Below are 25,721 nucleotides of genomic sequence, written 5' to 3' on the forward strand. Positions count from 1 at the left end.
AAATCTCTCGTAAAATAAGCAAATGTTTTCTTTTGTCTAAAATTTTCAAATGTGAATCAAGAATTCGAATATCGATGGAAAGAATTAACGAAACAGCACAAAAATTAACATCACCCAAACATAAAGAAATAAAAAAAACAACAACAACAACAACAGAGTAAGATTTCATTCCTTCTGACTAGGTACAGAAATCTTTCATATATAACTAAAGAAACGAACATAACAACATTTATAATATAGTTAAGTACTGATGAAATCTCTCCCCCCCCCCTCCCCTTTTAAAGAAAACCCCGATAATAATAACAACACGAACAAGCAAAACAAAAGAAAACAAAAGCTAATAAACCAAACAAAACAATCCAACAACAACACCTCTTGGCACACGGAGACATTTTTTAAAATTCATATACAGGAATTAAATCAATCACAGGTCCCACAATCTCCCCATTCACAATACCCTGTACTGTTACACTCTTCTTCAGAGTTTATGGAGGAGCAATCACATTCTTTGAATCTATATACGTCACACAACTTGTCAAGGAATTCTAAAAAAGAACAACACAGATATGAAAAAATAATGGGAGAGATATACGGTAATGATAATAAGAATACTCTCTCTCTCTCTCTCTCTCTCATTTAATACTTGTAACCAAACCATGCAATAACAAGATGTGTTTGTGAAACACTGATGCCCCCGTATGGCAGCTTATGGCGAAGGTTAAAGTTAAAGTCAAAATCCAGGGCAAAAGATAAAAAAATGTTGATACCCAAAGAAAGGTCTTGTCTCGAGGAATACACCTGTGAAATTTGAAAGACCTAGATACAACTGTTCAAAAGTTATGGCGAAGGTTAAAGTTTTTTAAATAAAAGTCAAACGTCAAGGTCAAGGTCAAAGTGGTTGGTATCCAAAGGAAGATCTTGTCACAAGGATTACATATGTGAAGTATGAAAGCCCTAGCACCAACCATTCAAAAGTTATGGCCAAGGTTAAAGTTTTTCAAAAGTAGGTCAAACTCCTAGGTCAAGGTCAAAGGGTCAAAGTGGTTGGTATCCAAAGGAAGGTCTTGTCACAAGGATTACATATGTGAAGTATGAAAGCCCTAGCATCAACCATTCAAAAGTTATGGCCAAGGTTAAAGTTTTTCAAAAGTAGGTCAAACTCCTAGGTCAAGGTCAAAAGGTCAAAGTGGTGGTTGGTATCCAAAGGAAGGTCTCGTCGCAAGGATTACATATGTGAAGTATGAAAGCCCTAGCTCCAACCATTCAAAAGTTATGGCCAAGGTTAAAGTTTTTCAAAAGTAGGTCAAACTCCAAGGTCAAGGTCAAAAGATCAAAGTTGTTGGTATCCAAAGGAAGGCCTTGTCACAAAGAATACACATGTGAAGTTTGAAACCCTAAGCACCAACTGTTCAAAAGTTATGGCCAAGGTTAAAGTTTTTCAAAAGTAGGTCAAACTCCAAGGTCAAGGTCAAAAGATCAAAGTTGTTGGTATCCAAAGGAAGGCCTTGTCACAAAGAATACACATGTGAAGTTTGAAACCCCAAGCTCCAACTGTTCAGAAGTTATGGCCAAGGTTAAAGTCTCATAAAATTTTGTAAAAGTGGGTCAAACTCCAAGGTCAAGGTCAAAAGGTCAAATATGATGGTACCCAAAGAAAGGTCTTGTCACAAGGAATACACATGTGAAATATGAAAGTCATAGCTCCAACCAATCAAAAGTTATGGGCAAGGTTAAAGTTGACAACAGACAGACAGACAAACAGACAAAAGGACAAACGGACAAACAGACAAACAGATAAACAGACAAACAGACAGACAGGACAAAAACAATATACCCCCGGGATCTTTCGATCCGGGGGCATAAAAATACCTGTACTTATCTGGATGCTCCGTTCCCTGAAAATTGACTTACCATAAAAATTGTCATATCCACACTCGCATTTCTTTAGATCCGCCTCTGCTTCCTCCACTTCTGTCCTTTTTTGTGTCAATGCCTTTTCGCATACTTCGAATCCCAGATTTTCCTTTTCATGTTCACAATCCCTTATATCCGACCTCAATCTTTGTATACGGACTAAAAGAGCTGCAGATGGGACACTGGCTAGAAAAAAGGAAAACTTCTCATATAAAGGACACATTATGAATAAACTTAGGTTCAACATAAATGTCAATCCTTTTATATGAAACTAGTAAACATATATGTTGTAAAAACAATGCACTTTTACATGTGTACTTCCAAAAGGACCATCAACAATCAAATTAACATTTGCGAGTTGTTAAAAATCTGACAAATCCTCATCAAAAACTTGAAATAAGCCTTTCCAGCTTTTAGAACATCGAATTAAATTGATAAGAAAGGGATAATAATTTCAGGATGGTTTTTTTTAGTGTTTCAAGCAATCGTCATTCCAGAAAATGAAAATGTAGTTTATGTGTATCAAAATGAACCGGCGAATTTTGGTAACATTTCAAATTTTTCAAATTGATCACTTAAACTCAAATCCTTCACAGATCAAATATTTAGCATTTTAATATTGCTAATCATAACTCTGCTTTTCTTGAGAACATGATTTTAAAAGAGTTTTTTTCCTTATTTTTACTTCATGCGCGGATCCAGGAAATTTTTCCGGGGAGGGGAGGGGGGGGGGTTGAATCTGCACTATCTGAGCATGCTTATGTATTAACAGACTAATATCATATTCCTGCTGTTTTAGGGTAAAACCCTTTATTTTTTAATTTCGATATATTTTTAACATTTATCCTTTATTGTGTCCACGCATTCCCTCGGGGGACCATGATTTAAATAAAGGTCCTTTCACAATTGGCGCACGAGCACTTTACAACACTTTGCGATCGGAATTTTTTAGCATCGCACGAGCTCTCGCATATGTTGCACGATGTCTCGCATTCGTTGCATGCGTTTTAGTGGTCGCATCAAGTCTCTTCAAAATAGTGGACATGCACACTATTCAGACGCGACCAAATGGGATCCAAATTATCACAATGCAACGCACGAACATTAGTACGAACGCCTTACAACGTTTTGTGTACTCGTAAGAGTGATGTACGATTTTTAAAGGTCGTAAGATGAATCACAGCAGTGTTTTACGACCGTGAGACTGTTGATCAACGTGTCTCATGTAATCGTGCAACGTTTTACTATCATTGCACGATTTATCAGCTTCAATTTGCCATGCAAATATTACATATATACACCATATATATTATATTTATATACCAATACGATATCAAACCGCCGAAACACTTTGCTGTCATAATAATACAGTCAATAATTAATTACGCACATTCTAAACGATAACAATATTGGAAGAAATAAGAAAAATCATAGCACTGTGTCGGGTTCTCTAAATTTAGAATTGCGTGGCTGATGGGTGTTGCCTAAATGCATTCGAACGTGCATTCGTACCAATGGAACGCATGATTGCACGAGCTCCGCACGTCCAATCGCATTGGCGCTCATTCAATCGTCCGATCACCTGATCACTCGCGCGATCATATCGCATTATCTTACAACACTCGCTTTCGTTGTATATCAGTCGCATATAGACGCAAGATATATCGCAAGATTTAATGCGTTTGCATCGCACAAATGTCGCTTTAGATCTTGCGAATTTCGTACGAACACTTTTTCATATGCGATTATTTCGGCAACAGTTTACGATCCAAATCAAATTTTTTTGGTCGCACGAATATTTTGTCGCGTCTACTCGTGCGCCAATTGTGAAAGGGCCTTAAACCATAATGTTCAATACCTGAGAATGCTTGAATATTGATATAACTATAATCGTGGTTCTACAGGTTGTTCTTGAGAAGATCCTTCCGTCGAAATATGGCTGAAGTACTGCCGACTCGGTGTTAAGCAATAAACAATCAATCAATAAAAATTATTTAAATTTTGCATACATGTATTCCATTTTAAACTTTGAATCTCTATTGTGGCCCTGCTGTTGTTAAGATTTTTTCCCTATATATTCCCATGCAAATCGTTTGATCCCCTGTTGTAGCAATGTCTTAGCCTTGTGGTCACGATTTGAATAATTAAGCTTGAATTTAAACTATGTCAAGAAGCTTTCACACAAGTTTCTTTTTTACTGAAACAGTGATTCTTGAGAAGCAGATTTTTATATGACCCCACCGATTTTTCACTATTTTTAATTATCTCCTCAAGAAAAAACGCTAAAGGTCCTCTTTGAATCCCCTTCCATCAAGGAAGCTATTTGGTTGAAATTGGCCCAGCAGTTCTGTAGAAGAGGATATTGTGAAAAGATAACAGACGACACACACCTTTCGATCACAAAAGTTCACTTAGGCCTTTGGCTCAAGGAGCTAAAATGTCTATAAATTAATTTTTCGAAAGCTTTTAGGATATTTATGGATCAAAGCCCTGGTAGTTCGCATGCTCAGAGAAGCCGTTGATGCATTATCATATGCACCCTCTCTCTCTCTCTCTTAACCTATATAGCCAAAAACTCCAGAAGTGTTCTTAGATTTACATTAATTTGAAAATATTAAAAACGGAAAAATTCACGCAGGCCAATATTGTCTCAAAACATTGAAATATACCTTTGACGTCACGCTTCATGTAGCACGGGAAATTCAAACCGTGATCAGTAAATGTAAAATACACATTTGTTTTATGGTATTATTCATTATTCAAATACATATTCATTTTTTCTTTTACCCTTCTACCCAAAGTAAATCTATTCATAACAGCTACAAGACAATATAAACACTTACCGAAAATCCCTAAAAGTCCGAGAAATGGGAGTTCGCAGTTCAATTGTTCTGGAGTATGTGAACAAATGTTTCTAACAGAGAGTAGAAGAAAGACGATAGAAAGCAAACATTTTACCATGCTGAGTAATAAGTATATTTCCTTATAATATTCATTAATATTAATAACACTTTTACATGGACAGAGCGGTTTATCACTTGTTTTATAAGGTAGATATATGTACAAGGCAAATGGTTTCTTCCTGAAGGGATTAACATGATGCGAAATCTACATTGGTGTCTATTAATATATGCGACATGTTATATAACGCCGTCTGAAAAAAATCGAGTTATAAACATGTACGTAAAAAATACACCCAAACATAAAGGTGAATGGATTATGTAACAACACTCATGAATGAAAAAAGTGATCAATATCGTGTATCATTTATAAAACAATACACATTGTTTTATAGACCACAGGGCACGGACCCCTGGAAACTCCAACGCTTGGATCAGGTGCCCAGGAGGAGCAAGCATCCCCCATTGACTATGATCCCTCTATTGATCGGGTAAACAAATTAATCCGTAGCCAATCAATGGCCTAACATGTTAGTCAAAAATACGACCCAACAATTCGATATACGATATGTTGTTTCTTCAAACGAGGTCATTATAAAGATGAAGCGAAAGCAAATGGAAAACTCCATCAAATATTCTGAGTTTGTTATAAACTTCTGTTATAAAACACGTGCTCCAATTGATTACTTCATATAGGCATGAGTTATGTATTTAGATGAAAAAAACAAGACAGAAGAGCATATGAAATGACAACATGAAAATCGCATAATCACCAATAAATGGAGATTGGGAAACCTTAGCAAATAACACAATTCACGGCCACGGTAGCTCAGTCGGTTGAGCGCTCAATTACCAAATACTTGACATTTCGTCATTATATTCTTCGTAATGTTTTAAAAATTAAGTAAACTTGACAATAATGGTACAAACTTCGTCCTGTTACTTGATATTCAGCATTGCACATGCTCAGGATGAAAATTAGCAGAAAAGATTGAACCATAATCTAGGATATAATAGCTTAAATTCCACATACAGTAAGTTGCGATTTTAGATTGTATATTAATCTTTGCATAATAAAACCCCTTTAGGACCGAATGTTGCGTAAAATCGCAAAAAAAAAAAAAAAAAAAAAAAAAAAAATCTTTAATTGAATCACCTGCCAACTTAAAATGTTATCTCTTAATTAGAGGTAAAAAAGGGAATATTAATTTGATATATAGTCCTCTCTTCGATGTGTGTGTGTGTTTAAATAAATAAATGTAAACGTTTTACTGTGGAAAGATTTTCTGTATAAGAACAGCTCACTAAAGGTGAACCATTCTTCCAGAAGAAGAATCATCAATCAATCAATCGATCAATCAGTCAATGTATTTATTGTTATAAACTAAAATAAAATTCAGGGAGTGTAGAGACAAATTACAAAATAAATCTTGTTACTAATATCTACATTCGTACTAAAATATTCAATACACTTAACTACTATCTATATAGGTGGACAAACTGTACAAAAAATCCACGGTGACCAAAGGGGCCGTCACTTTACACGAACATGTATAAGGCTTCACTGAAAACTCGCTGACATTTTATGTATGTAATATGAACAGGAATCCAACAACAGATTGCAAGCTCTGTAATAACTTCCAAGATACATTGGAAATGTACATAGAACACCAGTTGAACAGTACTACTTAAAATGAGAATAGGATTGATCTCATTCTTCGCAAAACTTTTTGAACTCCAAAATGTTATTTTCAGTTTCTGACAATATAAGTCGATAGCAGTCATTATCACGTTGCTGAAGTAATCATAAGACAGGGACGGTATTCTCATGAGATCATCTTGGATGCATGTGAGATAACGTCTGTTTTTGAAGTTGACTAGATGAATTGGTAAACCCAGCCATTCTTACTTTTAAGAAGATGGGCCACAACGCTCACATTAGTAAACTTGGCTCTGCTGTTTTTCATCAGAACTTTTTTCTCTCTTAATTCACATGAATTTTTTTTTACCACATATTGTGGACCCACCCTAGTCCCAAGGGGTCATAACATTTGAATCCACACAACATTGGGATGCTTCGATATTAATATGGTTAACCTAGCCCATGTTCAGAAGTTTCTTTGAAAGATTAGTAAACTGTATACTACTAAATGTATTACATAAAATTTGATCCTGGATTTCAGTCCCACCTTTGCCCCAGGGTCAACAATTTGATGTTCTACACAGCCATTTGTAGAAGACTTCGCAATGTTACTTAAAATCTTGAATCCACACAACTTGGGAATGTTTGCATTTTAGCATGATATAGTACGGAAGCATATTAGTGCCAAGTAATATTTTTTAAGTGAGTAATTCCAACTTTAAAGTTGGCTTTTCCAACTTTAAAGTTCTAATATATGTTCTAATAAAATTTTAATATGTGATTAAATAATAAAAAAATCTGTTCTGCAAAATTCAATAACATGCATTTGAGTATATACCAGGTATATAAACTGTAACTTCAAAAATCGTAGATTGGGAGGTCCGCGTTTGATTCTCGTTTTCAAACCTAAGTGAAACCTAAGACGAACAACATTATTCCTTCTCCAAGAATTCACGGATATGACCTTAAAAACGCAGGTCCCGTGGTATGGTAGGCGTTGGCACGATAAAGAACTCTCATTGCTCAATGGCCGTATGCGTTATCTGGTACGAAAAGAAATTAATGAATATTTGTTCGTTGCCTTACTGGTAGTTAAATCCAGGTAAGTCCATATGAGTAGAAAAAAAATCCAGTTCAATTCTAATACAGTATTACATGTTATTGAATTCACCTGTACACCAGTGACCATTTAAAGCAATGTTCTTGTCTGTATATTTTAAGAATTTTATTTTGCTGTAAAAATTATGATATTTATGATATTATTATGATACTTATACCTTTATGATAAGTCAGACTAAAACGAAGCGCTAGATTTATTTACCATGGAATGTATATATATATATATATATATATATATATATATATATATATATATATATATATATATATATATATATATATATATATATATAAACACAAATATGAAGATAATAAATTTATGAACTTTCATATTTTTTATCATGAAATGATATGATATATAAAAAATTGTAAATTACAATGTCAGAACAACACTTTAATTTAAGCTCCTACTGTTTTAAATACTTGAAATATGAATTCATTCTTAGTCGACCACTTCTTATAAAAATAGTGACTGAAATACTTATGGTCAGTGTTTCATACTAAGTTAATATTTCGCTCAACAACCCTTGTAAAAATAGTGACAAGGGCAAGGTCAGGTTCTTAAGTTTTGATAAATTTCGCTCAGTTTCTGAGTAATCGATGTTTGGAATCAGATTGACCTACTAGGTCGAAATTACGTATCGTCTAAAGTCAATATTGAAGGTTAAATTTAGACTTTTATCTTGCATGGACACTGACCATCAAATACACAATATTTGACCTAAATACATAAACTGATTTTATTACTTCCATGCATTCTAAAGTGTACATATGCATAAAAATGAATGTTTTATACCCAACATATTACTAACAATGGAAATTTCTTATGCACCCTTGACGAGTTACATAAAATTTCATGATCAACTTGACAGAGTATTATTGTGTGTGTGGGGAGGGGGGGGGTAATATACTTTCGGGAATTGCTTGAAATTTAATTTTAACAATAAACAATTGCGAAATTAAAAACATTCAACATGCAGAAGAATTAACCCTTAAAAAACTAAATATTAATGAAACGAACTCTGGATATATTACAAGAATTTTGCGAACATGCGGGATCAAAAATAAACAAACATAAAACAGTGTGCATTCTGCTAGGGCAGTTAAAATATGTATAATGAACTAAACGGTATATAAAAACCACGAATACAGCAGTGATTTTCAATGGCCATGATAAGGAGAATGCTACACTAAAAACATGCTATTGCGAAACTTTTTTGAATCCTGGAAAAGAAGTATACGTTATTTGGCAAATCATGTATAGTAAAACACTTGCCATATCTAAACTTACATTTGTTGCTTCAATACCTAGTCTTCTGGACAATGCTTATAATAAAAAAATAAAGCGTCTAATTTATAACCTTATTTGGGATAAAAATAAAAGAATTAAACGTAACAGAATAAGTAGAATTTCAAAAGTTGATCTCTCAATTGTTGATATTGAATGTAAATTAAAAGCACTAAAAATGGCTTGGGTACCTATTTTGTACATTTTTGATGGTTTTTATAAAAAAGTTAAACAGGTGCTCTCTATGTGTTACGTTAAAGTAAAAACTATGCAGAAAATAAAGAAAATACCCATTTTTATTTGATTTATCGACAAATGTTAAGCTCCTTTAATGAATGTAAGCTTTGTTCTTTGGACAAAATGTTGGGGTTCTACATGTTAAAGATTTATTCGACGATGATGGCAATTTCAAATCTCTGTCAGATTAAGTTCGTGAACATACACTGTACGCTAAGAAATTATTTTCTCTTCTAAACAGGACATGTGAATAGTGCAGCTTTTTCTATATGAAAATTTTGTAAACAAAATTTTTGTAAACCGTATTATGAAACAGTTTTAAACAAGGAGTTCAACGTTGAACCTAAAGAGTGGAAAAATATATATATTAATGCAAATTATATGACATGCCCGATAGACATTTTACAGAATGAATTATAAACTTTTAAACAATATTCATAGTAAGTGGAGAAAAGAAACACGTAGTTATCGCGTTATGCCATAATAACGAAACTTCAAATTTTTAATGATCTCATTTTTGAATCTGAAAATGTTATTCATGATCAAATATGGAATATGTTTTTAAACATAGTTATTAGCTGGAAACATGTAATGATCGATTTCAAACTCTGTCCCAGAAAAATCTTATCCTTCAATACACTTATCTCTTATGCTGCATATAGAATTAAAAAAAAAGTATTAGATGTATTGTCGACTATGTCCTTGGATGAAACCATGCAGCTACAATATATTCTTAATCATGTTAAATATTCAATTATTTTCTATACTTCAATTCTGAAAAATGTTAATTTTCTTGTGGCTTATAACCTTTTTTTGTTTTAAAAAAATTGAATTTATTCAAAATATAGCTTATAGATGTTTGTAAATTACAATATACGATGCCTTCAGTTACACAAAATCAGTTGTGGTCTTTATGAGTTAGGTAGTATGAACTTTAGTGAAGTGCGAAATAGTGACCCACCATATTGCATAACGTAAACGTTTTGAATTCTTATATAAATTATATCAAATCAATATTATCACGTTATCTACTGTATTTGATATGACTTGTTCAAATATGTTATGTGTATCAATGTTTGGAAAAAAGAAATTTACATTTCCATTTACAAATAAGAGCCCCCCCCCCCCCTAAAAAAATTAAAAGCTGCAAGTTTTAAACTTGCTTTCATTTCCTGAAATAAACTGTATAACATTGTATAATTCATGAATATCCTATATACATATTCTTAAACCAGAAATAAACCCTTAATCATCATTATAATTTGTTTATATCCAATTAATGGGAAAAAAAATCTTGTTGATTAGAGTTAAACATTAAAATGCTAATGTCAGCTAGGGAGACCGTTTGCAGTGTGAATTGAAAATCCTGAATCCGCTCCTTTGAGGTAAAGCTTATCAAGAGGGTCAGAGTACTGGAATAGGCGAACATCAAATCTCCGCATTTTTATGAAAGTACGTTTGGTACATTTGATGTGAACTACAACAAGAGCACATTGAGGAGCATTTACCGTGCAACATTTGTGCAGTTAATCACTCTTTACAGCGTTTTGTTTACCTGGTGAGTTTTGTTTATTCTCAATATTGAATATACATATATGTACTATTGAATGTTTTTGTATGGCAGCTCAACTGGGTCAGGGTTAATCCTATAAAGTATTTCATTATACAGTGTTTAAAGGGGCCTTGACACAGTTGCTTTATTTACAATTTTAAAAGTCTATTTTTATTCAAAAATTACTTCAGTTTAATGATTTGGACTGACATGAATATTCCAAGTTTTCAATGACAACGACATTCTTCATTACATCACGTCAAACACCTGTGTTTGTAAAAAATGGGCACGAGCTCTAGCTGTTATTGTTACTGTTTACGTTTTACTGGGTGTGGTTTTTTTGTTTAGTCAGAACACGTGTATCTTAATCATGTGAAAAATTAATGATAGATCCACCAAAATATTATTTTATGACTCTTAACTGCTTAAGTATTTATTTTGTAATTCACAAGTTTTAAGAAATTTCATTCTTCAGACTGATCATTGCAAATATACATGTATATAGATGAAAGTGTTATTATATTACTTACCAGAGTTTCCTCTGTCCTTTAATGAACACTGTACATATCATTTACCTTTTGTAATCAAAATTATTTTTTAAAAAAAAGGTTTCATGCTTAAAACTTGTTATTTATAACTGGTACTTTTATTTTCAGTTTCTAGAAGCTAATATTTGTTTATTTATAAGTACGAATGTGTTGGGGGGGGGGGGGTTCACAGTATGCATATATATATATAAAATTGTGATTTTTTTTTCATGACCCTCCCCCCCCCCCCGGGCAAGGGGCCTGAGGGGTGGGACTCAAACCACCAAAATGAATGCAATCCTTACAAATCTTCTTTACTTCTGGATGTCAAACAATCAAACTGTTGTCATGATTGTAATAAGCATTGATTCCTCCACCAGAATTGTAAAATTCATGGTGAGGGGTTCTGGTGTTAGGACGGGACTTTAATGATAATATAATAAAAATGCATTAATTGTTTGAAAATCTTCTCTGCTCTTGGGTATAATTTAAGCAAACCAAGACCTAGTGTCTGGTTATGATAAACAAGGGTGTCTCTATCAAAATTGTGAAATTCATGGCCCAACGGTTGTGGTGAAAGGGGGTGGGGTGGTTCTATTGATTATATAGTGATAAAGCAGAATTTCTCTGAAAATATTTTTTCTGCTTCTGATTATAAAGGGAAAAAATCTAAGTGTATAGTTATGATGAGCAAGGGTGCCTTTTCCAGAATTGTGAGTTTCATGGCCCCTTGGTCAGATGTTCTGGTGTAAAGGTGTGACTCTATTGATAATATAGTGAAAATGCATTAATTTTATTAAATGATCCTGTCTTCTCCTTAGTATTGAGCAAGTACTGTAAATTCCTTATTTTTCGCGAGTACTTATTATCGCGAAATGTCTCTTTTACGTCAAATTGCGAGAACAATAATTCGCGAGTGGACGGTTGATCAAGGGATTTTACATTGATTTGAGCACCATAAAAATAAAAACGAGAAATTTTATTTCGCGAGTGGTGCTTCTCGCGTAATTACGCGATAATTAATTCCTCGCGTATATTTAGGAATCTACAGTAAACAAATTGCTTAGTTATGATGAGCAAGGGTGCTTCTTACAAAATTTTTAAAACAAGGTCTCAGGTCAGGGGTTCTGATGTTTTTCGGGGTGTGGTTTATTGGTAATATGGTGAAAATGCATTAATTTTTTGAAAATCTTTAACTAAGTGCATAATTATGATGATGAAGGTACCTCTTGCAAAATTTTGAAATTCATGACCCTGGGTCATGGGTTCGGGTACTAGGGTTGGACCGTGTTGAATCCGTATTGGAGGCAAACAGAGTAAAAGTTTTAACAAGCAAGTGTATTTTTACCAGATTTTCAAACATCTGGACCATTTGGTCAAGTGTTCTGGTCCTGGCCATTAATTTGTATTCTACTGAGAGAAGTTATCCCCCTTTGCCATTCACTTTGAAAATTAATCTCTCTAAATGACCTATTTGAAAGGTTAATAGTATAAGAGAATTATGCAAAAATTTTATTGTATAATACACAAAGTACTTTCTTAGTTTTAATGGTCAGGTATACTTGCAAATAATAGATAAATAAAAATGAGACAAAATAACTAAACTTATTAAATGTTCTTCAAAGGTCTAAAGATGCCATTGTGAGAGGTTATAATATGGGATTAAAATTTTGTTAAAAAGCATTAATATTTTGTTAATAGTCTGCATGGTAATAGTGATAAATGGGGGACAGATTAGAACTTGAGTTGTTACTGAATACTTATTATTCCGGTGATCCTGTTCATCCTATATCTCTTGCTTTTGGACAACAAAGCTTCATCTATCAATTTATTTTATAATCTATGGATCCTCTAAATTGTTGTGTTATAATCAGGTGATCGTTAAGACCCTTGGGCTCTGGTCATTTTATTAATACATGTTTCCAAGAATCCTCCAAAATAGATTTCAGTCTGTCTTTACTGCATTTGTCAGTTTACACGACCATTGTGGGATACAGATCCGTATGTTTTTTTCATAGTATTTAATAGAAAAATAGTATTTACAGAAGTTTGTGTGGTATCTGCACATCATATAGTTTCAAAGTACAGTAATATGAGCTCATAAACATGTATAATTGCTAATAATCAAAACCATGCATCTCAAAAGTCAAAAGTCATAAGTTAAATGTAACCGTCCGGAGTATTTTTTGCAAAGTTGGTCAAAGGTCAAGGTTAATTAGAATGTTACGCTGGTATTTTTCATAATGTTAAATCAGTGCACATGCTTAATAGCATAGACTTATCTCTTAACTGTCAAAAATATGCTGTATATTGGCACCGTGAGCTATTTTGAAAAGTAGGTCAAAGGTCAAGTTCATTGGTCACGAGGTCGAGTAACCATGGTATTTTACAAAAGTCATGGTGCCAAGCATAAATATCAAATCAATGTCTCTTACAATATAAGGTGTGACAGACGGACGAACAGACAGACGCCGGGTAAAGTGATCCCTGGGAGTCTCACTGCTATGCAGAAATTCCCTCAAGGGATTAAATATTGCCGGACGCGGAGCAGAGGGCAATATTTTCGTCCTGAGGGGCTAACATAATCAATGTTGCCTGAAAATACAGACAATAATTATTTTGTTATATGAAAAAACAAAACAAATCAATAAATTAGTATTTTGATTTCATTCATTAACATTCAACAACTCATTTGTACCCCATGCATTATCTGCACGCTGACTTTTATAGTGTTAGCGAATTTTCAAGTCGCCTTGATTTTGTTACTTGTTTTTATATCCACAAATTTTGCTATGTACAACTCAAATCAAAAACTGGCAACTCGCAGCTCGTTTTTTGCTAAATTGCATATATTATAAAAATAAGAGAAAGTTTTTTCTTTCCTTTTTTTATTGGTACGTTATGTTTTTGGAAGTCGCGACGGTATCCGCAATAAATCAATCTTCTAATCAGAATCATTAAAATATTGTGGGAAAACTCTTTGCCGATCTATAGTAGAAATAAAATGATCGTCAATATTTTCCGGAGGAGCTTAATATCAATTATGTTGACTGTTTCTCTGTATAGAAAATTAGAGACTGTTCTATACTGAATGTAGCAAATCATTTTTATGATACAGAGTAGAAAAAAAGGAATGTAATGATCAAATGGTTTAAAAATTAATGAAAAGAGGGCTTTTCTATATACATTGCAAATTAATTAAAATTTTGTTTAAATTGTCAGTTTATGAGCTTAATCATAATTTGCATCGTATTATATATAATTTATTGATATTTTGCATGAAACGCAGAATTGCGAGCCTATAAGTTACCGAAAAAACCCAAATTAAATTATTCCCGTAGACATTACATATTCATATACTATGTCTCAGTAGAATAGCTTCGTACCTTTTTTAGCACATATCTGTACATATCATACTGGTCAATATATTGGAATTCCATAGATCTCAACCTATCCTTCTATGACATATTCCAAGTTTATCGATTTATTAATAATGCACAAATTAACCTTTAGGTATTTGTTTCGAATTTTCGCCCCTACACTGTTACAGGAATCTACATGTCAGTAAAGCTAATCATTTTTACGCTGACCGATTAATATTTGGTGGAATATGGTGTCTTATATTATTATTTGCATTGGTCACTGGTCCTTACTGACTTGAGTTTTCCAGAAATAGCATACCCCACTATGATAATGTTTAGCATTGTTTAAAGAAGATTTATGAGCAACTTTACATTTATATATAATTAGGTCTTCACCGCTAGATCCTTCATAAAATTAAGCGGATTGTAGCCTTCGAGCAGATACAGCGGGCTATTTTTAGTCAGTAAACATAATACATGTATTTTGATATGCTATGTTTAGAAAATCATCACGCCGATAGGGGTCGTCAATTGAATGGCTTCCTGTATATGAAGACTCCTTAATAAGCGCTTATGCATGCGCTTAGTGCTTGATTAAATGTCTTATATTTTTCTATCTACATACATGAAGTTATGCACTTCAGGGTAACATTCCTTCAGTTGGACGCTTGCATTTCATAATTCAGCTCTAAGGCCCCCATTTTTATAGAAATTAGATTGTGAAGATAACGAACAATAATCATTCTCAAAAGACCACAGAGCCAACAAGGACCTCTGAAAACAGGGGTGGGATCAATTGCCATGAAGGAATAAGCATCTCCTGCCAACCTGTCACACCCGCCGTGTGCTCCTTGTCATGATCATGTAAACGGAAATATCCGTCGTCAATTCACTGTGAAAATAATGACCTATAAATTTAATGAAAGATGTCAGTCAGCAAATAACCAAAATAAGGTCTTTGTATCGACCATAGAATTTGAGAAATGATGACTTTAAAAGAGATTGTTATTATCCTTATATCATCAACTTGACCGTTCACGGTAGCTCAGTCGGTAGAGCGCTCGCTCCGTGATCGGGAGGTCGTGAGTTCGAATCTCGGCCGCGACAGACCTAAGTCGATAAAAAATAGGTAGCAACTGTTCCTTCGCCATGCGCTCGGCACTTTGGAGTGAAAGTTGCGGGTCTTTCGGATGAGACCTTAAAAACCGAAGCTCCGTGTCACGGCAGGCGTTGGTACGATAAAGATCCCTCACTGCTCAATGGCCCTGAGTGCCGAGTAAAGGTCAAAATTTGAAGCCCTTCACCGGTATATGGTGACGTCTCTATATGAGTGAAAAATTCTCGAATGGGACGTAAAACAATATACAATCAATCAATCAATATATCATCAACTTATTTGTCAGTAGCCTTCCTCTTTTTAGAAATTATTCGTAGCAGAACACGCTCTTGCGTATCAAATCAACTGGGATGCAAAAACTCGATTTGCAGGTGATAAATATTATATTGCTACTTAAATAAGGGAATTTGACAATAGAAAAGTTGAAGTCGTCACTTTTATCATAAAGTCTAGTTGTCAATTTGCCATCAGTGTCTTTCTCTCTCCAGTAAAACATATAAATATGTTTGTTTATTGTTTAACGTCCCTTTCGAGAATTTTTCACTCATATGGAGACGCCACCACTTGCCGGTGGAGAGCTGCATATAAATATGAAACAGATGTGTAAGACTCTAGGGTGTCTTTTATTTCGAGTTCATTGGGATGCACAAAAGAAGGAATGAGAGAAAATGGGAAGGGAAGGGTTGAGAAGCCAGACTGGGAGGAGGGAACCAATGGATGTGGAAGAAAAAGAAGAATGCCCCCCTCCCCCCCCCCCCCAAAAAAAATGAGAGCTGGAGGCCTGCATCTTTTTGATTAAAATTAAATTAAATCCTGTATACTACATTAGAAAAATAACGCAAAAACATCAAATTAACCTATATATATATATATATATATATATATATATATATATATATATATATATATATATATATATATATATATATATATATATATATATATATATATATATTGACTTTCAAAATGTAGAAAAGGCATTTTGGGTTTAATTGATTCTCAAAAATTTCCTTCAGAGAGGAAAAGAGAAGAGAAACATCGTTTCAACATCATGGCTATTTTATCTCTAAATGTACAAACCATTTTGGCGGGACTTACCATTGGTCTTCTGGTGTATAAAGCTATCAAACGAATGCGATATCGCCTGCCACCAGGTCCCTGGTGCATACCCCTTATTGGGCATTATAAAGGTAACACTTTGATTTAAAAAATCTCCAAATTAAATTATTAAAATTCAAAGTTCAAAATAGTTTTTGTGCTGTGTTTATTTGAAATCAATTTTATAACTTGCTAAAAAATGTTCAGTTAAATTAGAACTGCGTTAGGAGAAAAAGAACAGGATGTTTATTTCTACAATAGATTTGACATTCAATTTGATGTATTAATATCAATAAAACATATATTTTTGGTTTTTTGAAAGATTTCTCTAAACATGTCAATAATGATTATTATTTAGCATTCATTGATTATGCCTAAAGAGTAAAAAGGATATTAAAAGCCATTTGTAAATTTTTAATTTTTTTCTTTTTCAGTCTACGGCTCAGTAGAGATTCACAAGAAGATCGCAGAACTTTCAAAGAAATATGGTCCAGTTGTACGCATCTCATTCGGTTAGTGTCATTTTGCTATGGTCATACATAGACAAAACTGACTGACAGTAATATAATGCCGAGGTAAAAAAAAAAAAAAGTATTCATAATGCAACTGTGCATTAGTAATTGAAAATGATGTTTAAATTTGAATTTCTGAGCAACAGTTAAGTGTCATATACTGCCTTATCTGTGATTTCTCTTGCTTATATTCTATTGACATTACTGTCGATTTTTATCTAAATCATGGAATCAAAGTCAAAAATTCCTTTAATACGAAATCAAATATGTTAGGAAATTACAGAAAAAAGGCAAATTCATTCGTCTTCTTCCTAATGAAACCTTTTTTGCAGTATTTCTTCAAGTTTGAATTTTAAGTTTTACCTAATGATATTTGGAATCCCTGGTGAATATAGCTAAAAACTGTTTATATTCAGAATGATAATACAGATTTTTATTTTTTCTTTTATTTTTTGCGAATCCAAAAAGGACCCCAGATGTGGATTGTACTGAATAATATTGACGTTACACTGGAGGCAATGGTGAAAAAGAAAGCAGATTTTGCTGGGAGACCAAAATTTAATTCAGGTTCAAGAAAACATGAGTTTTTTTTATAATAACTGTTGTCAAAAATTAATACAATCAGCATGTATGAATATATTTTGGCTAATACATTTTATTTGGGAAATGTAGGTGAGGTATTTACCGAAGGTGGAAAAGACATTGCGTTTACAAGTTATTCGCCTACGTGGAAATTTCACAGGAAAATAGCGGGCAAAGCTTTGAGGTAATTTTGAGAAAACTGCTGAAAAATCAAATCATAAGAGATGGATATCATCTTTGCAAGTCAAGGGGTTTTAAGCCGCTACCAACATATGCGGGCCAAAACTCCCATAGCCTTTCATTGGTTAAGATGATCCTCCAAATCCTCCTGCAAATTAAAAAAATCTTTTTAATATAATTTTTTTGGATAAATTATATATCTCTATTTTAATTGAAAACCATTTATTTTGAAAACGGGAGCCTTAAGGTCCAAATTAATATGATGTTTTGAAGTTTGTTCATTTTGCATAAGTCTTTTTATTGATATTAATAAATAGAATACCATGGAGTTTTACATTAAAATATAGAAACTGCTTTCAATTAATTTCATTTATGATATCTAATGGAAAAATTTTAGTTGTGGTAGTATTTTTAGGTAAATGGCTGTAAGCTCTCTCTCTATATATATACAGGCATTATTTGCAAGGGGATCTGCTTGAAAATATGGTACAAGACAACGCAGAAAAATTTCTTAATAAAATGGCAAAGGAGAAAGAACCATTCTTTTTCAAAGACTATGTTGATCTGATGATCTTCCATCAACTCTACACTCTCTGTTTTGGGGAAAAGTAAGTAAACTGGAAGCTACTTTCTCACTAAACAATATAAGCAGAAGTAATGGCTATAATATGACATCCTCATTAATAAGGAACACTTAACAAACATTTCTAAACTCAACATAGTTTTAGATACAGGCTTACATATTTATTGCTGATTTAGATCGTAGATTACTTGTATTTGACACAATCATGAATTTACTGAATTGTTTGGTCCAGAAAATGGGGATTTGTGCTGTTTTGTTAGAGACTTCTGTAGATATCATTTCTCAGCAGCTGTGTTTTAAAACAAAGTTTTTGACCTAAGTATGTGAGACACTTAATATCTTATGTTGATCAATTACTGTTTCGATGAAGGTATTTGTAAGTTACCATACATAGCTATCATCAGCATTGTAGAACTTCACATTTCTTTTTCTGATAAACTTTGTAATGTTGTATTGAAACAGACGACCTGTCGATGACCCGGAAGTGAAAGCTCTTCTAAAATTGGATAACGATCTCTTCGACCTTTTCGGCACTGGTCTCCTAGAGGATATAGTCCCATATCTAAAAGACATCTACCCCACAGCTAAATGGAAGAAATTCAATAAAATGATGGGGGAAATTCTTCATTTGCTGCACACTAAATTTAAACAACACGTGGATACCTTCTCCCCAGGTTGTTATCCATTTTTTATAATTTTTATAATTATTATTTTATTTTATAATTTTTATTTTTGAAATAATCTATTAAAAGGTGATTGAATATAGCAGCATATTTCCAAAGAGATACATGTGCACACTTGTATTTTTGCAATTAATTTAGGTAGACACTAATTAAATATTCTAGTAATTCATTGTTTAGAAATATTTGTACATCTGCATTCTTTTTCTAGATAAAAACAGGGACTTTATCGACAGTTTACTGATGGCCAGACAGGAAGCTGAGAACGAGGGAGATGAAGCAGCACTGGAGAAGTTAGAAGATACATACCTTGTTCAGACCATAGGAGATATATTTTTTGGTAGGTGATATTCAATCTATTATTCAAGGTCTTTTGAACATTTTTTGATAAAAAGGTAAATCCTGACCTTGACCCAGGTTAAAACAAGGTCATGTTCACATGTTCCAGACATGCCAAATTCTTGCTTTTAATTTTAAGGGAGAGAGGCAAGGGAGTTCAAATTTGTAATGAGCATGGGTGTTTTCAAGTGATTGTGATATTCTGGAAATTCTATACCACAGGTCATGGTCCAAGTGTTCTGGCATTAGGCAGGGCTCTCTTGATAGTGAAATTTGTGCTCTACAGAGAAAAGTTATTTCCCTTTGCTATTTACTAATGTTAATTAATCACTGCACTGAAATTGATAGCTCAGTTGGTAGAGCACCTGACTGGAGATTCAGGGGGCCCGGGTTCGAATCCCGGTCTGGTCCACTGCATTTTTCTCCTCTCCCGTTACATTTGGCGCCCAACAATAAAACCCACGGGTGGTTTGAAAGAGTCTCGGTGAGGTTTTCAGGATTGAAAACCTTAAGAAAAAGGGGGGAAGAGTGTAACGGGAACTGGGTACGTCTGCCCGGTAGCTCAGTGGTTAGAGCACCCGCACGGTTAGCGGGAGGTCCCGGGTTCGAGTCCCAGTCTGGCCGACATTTTTCCCAGCCTGTTACACCTTTTATATTCTTCAAAGACGAAGAGAGTCCAGTTTAGTGTTTACCTCAAGCAATAATTTGCCTAATAATAGTGATAATAGTGGAATGAATTAGTACTGGCAAGTAAATAGATTGCTTATGATTTATTACCTAGTACTAGACTATCTATTTTGTTTATCTCTGATTATCCAATTTCTCTTGCTTTGAGACAACGTATCTTCACTTCTCAGTTCCAAACATCGTTTGATCCTTTACAGTAAGTGACCGAAAAGGCCTTTGGGCTCTTGTACGAATACGAATTGAAAATTAAGAAACCTTGTGTATTTAAAAAAAAACCCCATTAATTTTGATTCCAGTAAGACCCTGTTCAGTTTTAATGATGAGTTTGACAATTCTACTTTGATTTGTTTACAGCTGGCGTTGATACCACTAGATTCGCAATGGACTGGTTTGTATATTTCATGACCAGATTTCCGGAAATTCAAACCAAATGCCAGGAGGAAATTGACAGGGTTGTTGGTAAGACTGAAGTGACTTGCTGTCATTTTCTTGTCAAGCACTAGAAAGTGAATTGAAATTTTAAAAAGTTTAACATTGTTGTCGTGTAAATTATCTTTCACAGGTTCCGGACATCCATCAATGAAGGACCGTAGCAACTTGGACTACACAGAGGCTTGTTTGTTTGAAACTTTGAGGCTCGCGAACGTTGCAGGACTTGGTATCCCACATAAGACTATTTGTGATACACAAGTTGGTAAGTGATTATTACTTTCATCTAATCTGTAATCTGGAAAACCAGTCATTGAATTTACAGCATCCATCTTTCTTTGGGTGTGAGTTACATTGATATTTATGTACTTAAAAGAACAAAAATCAAACAGAGATTATTGAAATGCTCTAAATGTAGACCTTGCTTGTTAAAGAAATAGCTTAATATAAATGAAATGTCTAATTTTTTTAAATGAGTACAAAACATCTGTAGTTTATGACCTACAAAGTATTATTACATATACTACCATTTTCAAATGTAGGCTATTTGCAGACATAATTCCATATGTCGATTGCATCATGACCTTTTTATTTAACAGGGGGTTACGACATTCCCAAAGGTACCACAGTTGTTATTAACTTTTGGGCTCTTCATCAAGATCCGAAACACTGGAAAGACCCAGAGCAATTCGATCCTTCTCGCTATCTTGATGAAGAAGGTAAAATGAAGCCAATAAGACCAGATAGTTGGCTTCCTTTCTCGGCTGGCCGGCGTGTTTGTCTTGGGGAAACAGTCGCTAAACCGGAACTCCTGCTGTTGTGTGCAAACCTCCTGCAGCGATTTGATATTCGCCTCCCAGATGGTGTGAAAGCCAATCCAGAGCATAATATGAAAGGATTTGGTATAGAACTTCCATCAGATTATAAAATCGTCGTGAAGGAAAGAATTGAGAATTGAAATTTGGACACCATGGTATATATAAATTGAACATATCTGTAGATATCTGAACAAACAAAGAGGCATAAATATTCCATATCATTAATTTTTATCTTGTATTGATAGGAAATATTTATCTTTCCTCCATTCGCACAATTATTATAACCATTTTCAGTGTTTTCAAAAATATAGTTCTGTTTGTATCTTTGTAAATATGATTCACGAGAATAAAAGAATAAGGTAATGACGTTATATGAGGTCGTTATGACGTTATATGTGGAACAAGCAAATGCTGTTCGATTGTGATTTAATAGATTATAGTAGTTAACTGATCACCTACAAATTAATGTTTGAAAATTTCAATCATTTAGTGTATAAAAACTCCTTTTATTATGTCTGCTACAAATAATCACACAATCAAAAAATCTTTATTTTGTTATGTACGAGTATGCTTCGTAACGATTATAATTTTAAATATTGTTCAAAATTATGGTTAAAGTATATACATGTATTTAAAAATAAAAGAAAATTACATTCTTTAAAGAGTTTTATTCTTATTGACACTTTGTTCGATATATCAAGCTTTAGAACACCATGTTTGTAAACACAGATTTTCAGGAACATTTATTATTGAAATGTTGAATGACGAATTGAAAAAAATCACATTGACTTGAAGGAAACCCATACCCGGAGGAAGGTGCATAATTAAATATATAAAGATTATTAAGGGCACATACTATATATACATGTTCTTTTTTTTTATTATTATTATTATGAATGCGATTTCCTCATATAAACAACTAGAGTTTTCTAAGAACGCATGTGTCGCCTTCTATACCATCATTAAAGATGTAAATAAATCAATTTATTTGCATACTAGTATTATAGTTTGTATTTGCCTCCAGAGAAAAAGAGTATTCACGAATATTAAGACTGCGATACAATTAATCAGAATATTATTTATCATTAAGTGTGACAATCGAATAGAAATATAATTCCTTTAAGGACATTGGCAAGTCAAGGTTTTCCGGAGAAAAAAGGTTTAATACATGGTTTTTTCACTTATGAAATAGTGATTGAGAGTGATCTCCCGTGTAGAATTCTCTAAGCGGTGAAAACCAATAAAACGTATGTTTTCAGAGGTAATCAAAAGCACGTGTACTTCCTTCAACGTGTAGAATCATCTATACAGCAAGAAGGAAAAGTAGTAATGGCTTAATTGTAAATTGTATTCAGGGGACAAAGAGCCAACAGATCGTCATTTACCATAATTATGCTCAGTATGCTGGGAAGGGATGTGACATATGCTGAAAGGTAGACCGACTGAGATCATTTCTTAGGTTGTATGAAGGAAGCAACATTCAGTAACTACGAATAAAATTTGAAATAAATCCATGCCAATATTTTTATGTCAGTGTGTTTCAATCAATTCAGTCAATTACATGATAGAATCAGTCAACCAGTCTGACTCTCTTGACCATTGACTTTGTGAATAATATAGCTGTTAAGGGAAGTAACTCAAAAATAAAGATTGGTGCCGGTATGCCCTTGTCTTGTTTCTATATATACATTTTCAGCCAAAATATCTAGAAGTCATAGGAAATAAAGATACAATAATGTATATAATACAAAAACTATATGAAATAAGTGGGTTTTGGAGAATTATTATGGTGAAAAATTATGTAGGTCCCTTTTATCAACATTTTAAATAAGAAATGCAATGGGAATTGCAAAAACACTAATTTGACAAAATCTAAAAAAGAAGCTGGCTTGGTAGGTTAAACAATCCAGAATATAGCCTGTTTAGTGCAATTAAACCTACTCAAGAGTTCTTGAAAAATTCTATACGATAAACAGGAACCTTGCCAATGTCCTTAAGTTAAAATGAATTATGAAATTGAAATTATTATAGAAGTAACTAGAGCGAGCTCGTTGCAAAGCAACGAATAGGTCTTCCGTTGGAGCTGCGGAAGGAAGAAGTGACCTTGAGTCAAGGTCATGCCACATTCTAAAGTTTTACATGTAAGCAATCTTGTAAGGGGAAGCAACTTACAATATTTCGCTAGGAAAAACTGTAAAGGAATGTACGTGACCTTGAACATTCCAAATGCCTTGCGTCAAACGATGACACACTCTCGTCATAAAACCCAATGTGTGTGTTACGACTTGAAAAGTTCACAGTGACATGTCATGTTCTTTTAGTCCATACATACAGTCAAAACATCTAATCCTTAGTGACCTTGAACTTGAGTCAAGGCCATGTCACACTCTGCATGATACCAGCAATGTTTCACTAGTACAAATACGGTAGCGAAATTACAGTTTCTCTGTCAGTGGCCTTGCATCAAGGCCATAACACACACTGGTTAAAAGCAATCCCAGTCTGTGAGTTTCTGAATGGATAAGTTCAGCCATGTTTTTTCAGATCATACAGCGAGTCGGAATAATTTGTTAGGTTCAACATAATGATTAAAAAATTCAATGAGAATGTTTTATGTCCAGTTTGGATAAGTAGTAAAACGTGGAGATCGGTCCTTTGGATGAGACCGTATAAGGTCTCGTGTCGGGGTAAGTGCTAGCATGAAAAGGATCTCTCATGCTATAAATTTTGAATTTACCAGGCGGCAGTAAATACTGACAACCGGTAAGTTCAAAATTTACAACATGACAGATCCATGGCACTTGATTCTACCTCTGATTTCAAAAGATTTGCACTGTTCCTGATTTGTATTGTTTGAATGGTCTTTTAAGCTTGAATGCTGTACAGGTGCTTGTGGACAGGACCCCCCCTCCCCCCCCCCCCCAATATACACCCCGGGGTCCAAGAATATTTTTATTCGTCTTTTTCCATAAATTAATCTTCTAGTACACATTTACAATGTATTCCATATGGAAAATCCATAAAAATAACGTGGAATTAACGTTTTATTAAAAAATCATACCCGCGGTATTATGAAATAGAGAAGGTAAGTCACTTCCATTTGTTAACACTGGACCCCTCTTGGATATCGGGCCTAAAATATCATATACATGTACCTACCACATGTCACCAAAATATGCTATTATATCTTGTTTCGGTAGATATTTTTGTCTTTAATCGTGCTATTTAAACGGAAGACCTTATACAGTGTCTGTGGCTGTCACTATTTCGGTGTTTTTCAGAAACTTGATCGTAGAATTAGTCAAAGTCCACAACTGGACAATAAACTGATAAATCGGCTACAGTATATTATCTGTTCACAGAAACGACATATTGAAGCTGGAAAAAAAAATAATCCAGAAGCAATTCATTTCATTGAAATTCTATCATGAATATTTTGTTTTAATCGATGGACTCGATAAATCAATAAACTGACCGAAGGAAAAACGTTGCACGTGCCGTAACATTCTGTACGTTTTTTTTTTTTTTTTTTTTTTTTTTTTTTTTTTTTTTTTTTACATTCTACTTATGTACATATATGTTAAACAGAAACATAAATACCAAGCCCGTCGGCATTTTAAAAAAAGTAATAAAACATAATTTAATTTGATCTTTTTTATTTCATTTAAACTCTATTAATTTGTTTTAAAAGTATGATTGATCTTTTTCCTTTTAATATACACTCAGGGTAAAAAAAAAAGTATATATTGACTCGCGTATCTTTCATGGTTGTATTTACATTTGAAAATGAAGAAATAATGAAACGTTGAAGGGACTGGTGTGTTGTATGGCTAGACAACGCCTTGCACATGCAGAGAAATTTACCACAGGTACTCTAGGACAGGTGTGAAACCCCTAGGGCATGCCGTTTCCTGCTCTTGCTCTGCTAATCCCTATACACAGAAAATGATCGCGACTAATACTTAATACACAAAGAAACAGAATATATTCAAGTAAGCTTGGCATTGATTTTTTTTTTTTTTTTTTTTTGAGTATTATTGAGAATAATAAGTTTTAGTGATATATCTCCCCCCCCCCCCCCCCGTTTTAATTGTTTTATGAAGTTCATCACCATGCACATTCCATCTTCTGTAATTGGAGAAATGTTTAAATTAA

The 25,721-nt window shown here is 33.7% G+C and overlaps 2 protein-coding genes across 3 annotated transcripts in view; one reads left to right on the top strand and one right to left on the bottom strand.

The window, feature by feature from the left end:
* Nucleotides 1-278: 278 nt before the first annotated feature.
* Nucleotides 279-4,949, bottom strand: LOC133202766 (uncharacterized). Its single transcript, XM_061338644.1, has 3 exons — nucleotides 4,758-4,949; nucleotides 1,912-2,100; nucleotides 279-545 (listed from the first exon to the last, which is right to left on the bottom strand). The coding sequence occupies exons 1-3, from the start codon at nucleotides 4,873-4,875 to the stop codon at nucleotides 421-423; spliced, it is 432 nt and encodes a 143-aa protein (XP_061194628.1). The 5' UTR covers nucleotides 4,876-4,949; the 3' UTR covers nucleotides 279-420.
* Nucleotides 4,950-10,555: 5,606 nt separating this feature from the next.
* The window catches only part of LOC133202640 (steroid 17-alpha-hydroxylase/17,20 lyase-like), a 32,483-nt gene continuing 17,317 nt past the window's right edge, over nucleotides 10,556-25,721 (top strand). The window contains exons 1-11 of one of the 2 annotated variants that reach the window (XR_009723271.1): nucleotides 10,556-10,658; nucleotides 16,675-16,848; nucleotides 17,191-17,268; nucleotides 17,737-17,835; nucleotides 17,941-18,034; nucleotides 18,483-18,638; nucleotides 19,076-19,287; nucleotides 19,505-19,633; nucleotides 20,674-20,778; nucleotides 20,882-21,013; nucleotides 21,348-21,893. Coding sequence is in view for 1 of the 2 variants with exons in the window: in XM_061338495.1 (XP_061194479.1) it covers nucleotides 16,710-16,848; nucleotides 17,191-17,268; nucleotides 17,737-17,835; nucleotides 17,941-18,034; nucleotides 18,483-18,638; nucleotides 19,076-19,287; nucleotides 19,505-19,633; nucleotides 20,674-20,778; nucleotides 20,882-21,013; nucleotides 21,348-21,706 (1,503 nt within the window). In the remaining variant the exon portion in view is untranslated. Of the gene's footprint in view, nucleotides 10,659-16,674; nucleotides 16,849-17,190; nucleotides 17,269-17,736; nucleotides 17,836-17,940; nucleotides 18,035-18,482; nucleotides 18,639-19,075; nucleotides 19,288-19,504; nucleotides 19,634-20,673; nucleotides 20,779-20,881; nucleotides 21,014-21,347; nucleotides 22,223-25,721 lie in introns of those variants that run through there. The other variant, XM_061338495.1, reaches the window with a different exon arrangement.

This window comes from Saccostrea echinata, unplaced genomic scaffold (assembly GCF_033153115.1).
Source record: "Saccostrea echinata isolate AGI-Se365-2 ecotype Australia unplaced genomic scaffold, CSIRO_AGI_Sech_v1 ptg000047l, whole genome shotgun sequence".
Lineage (NCBI taxonomy): Eukaryota > Metazoa > Mollusca > Bivalvia > Ostreida > Ostreidae > Saccostrea > Saccostrea echinata.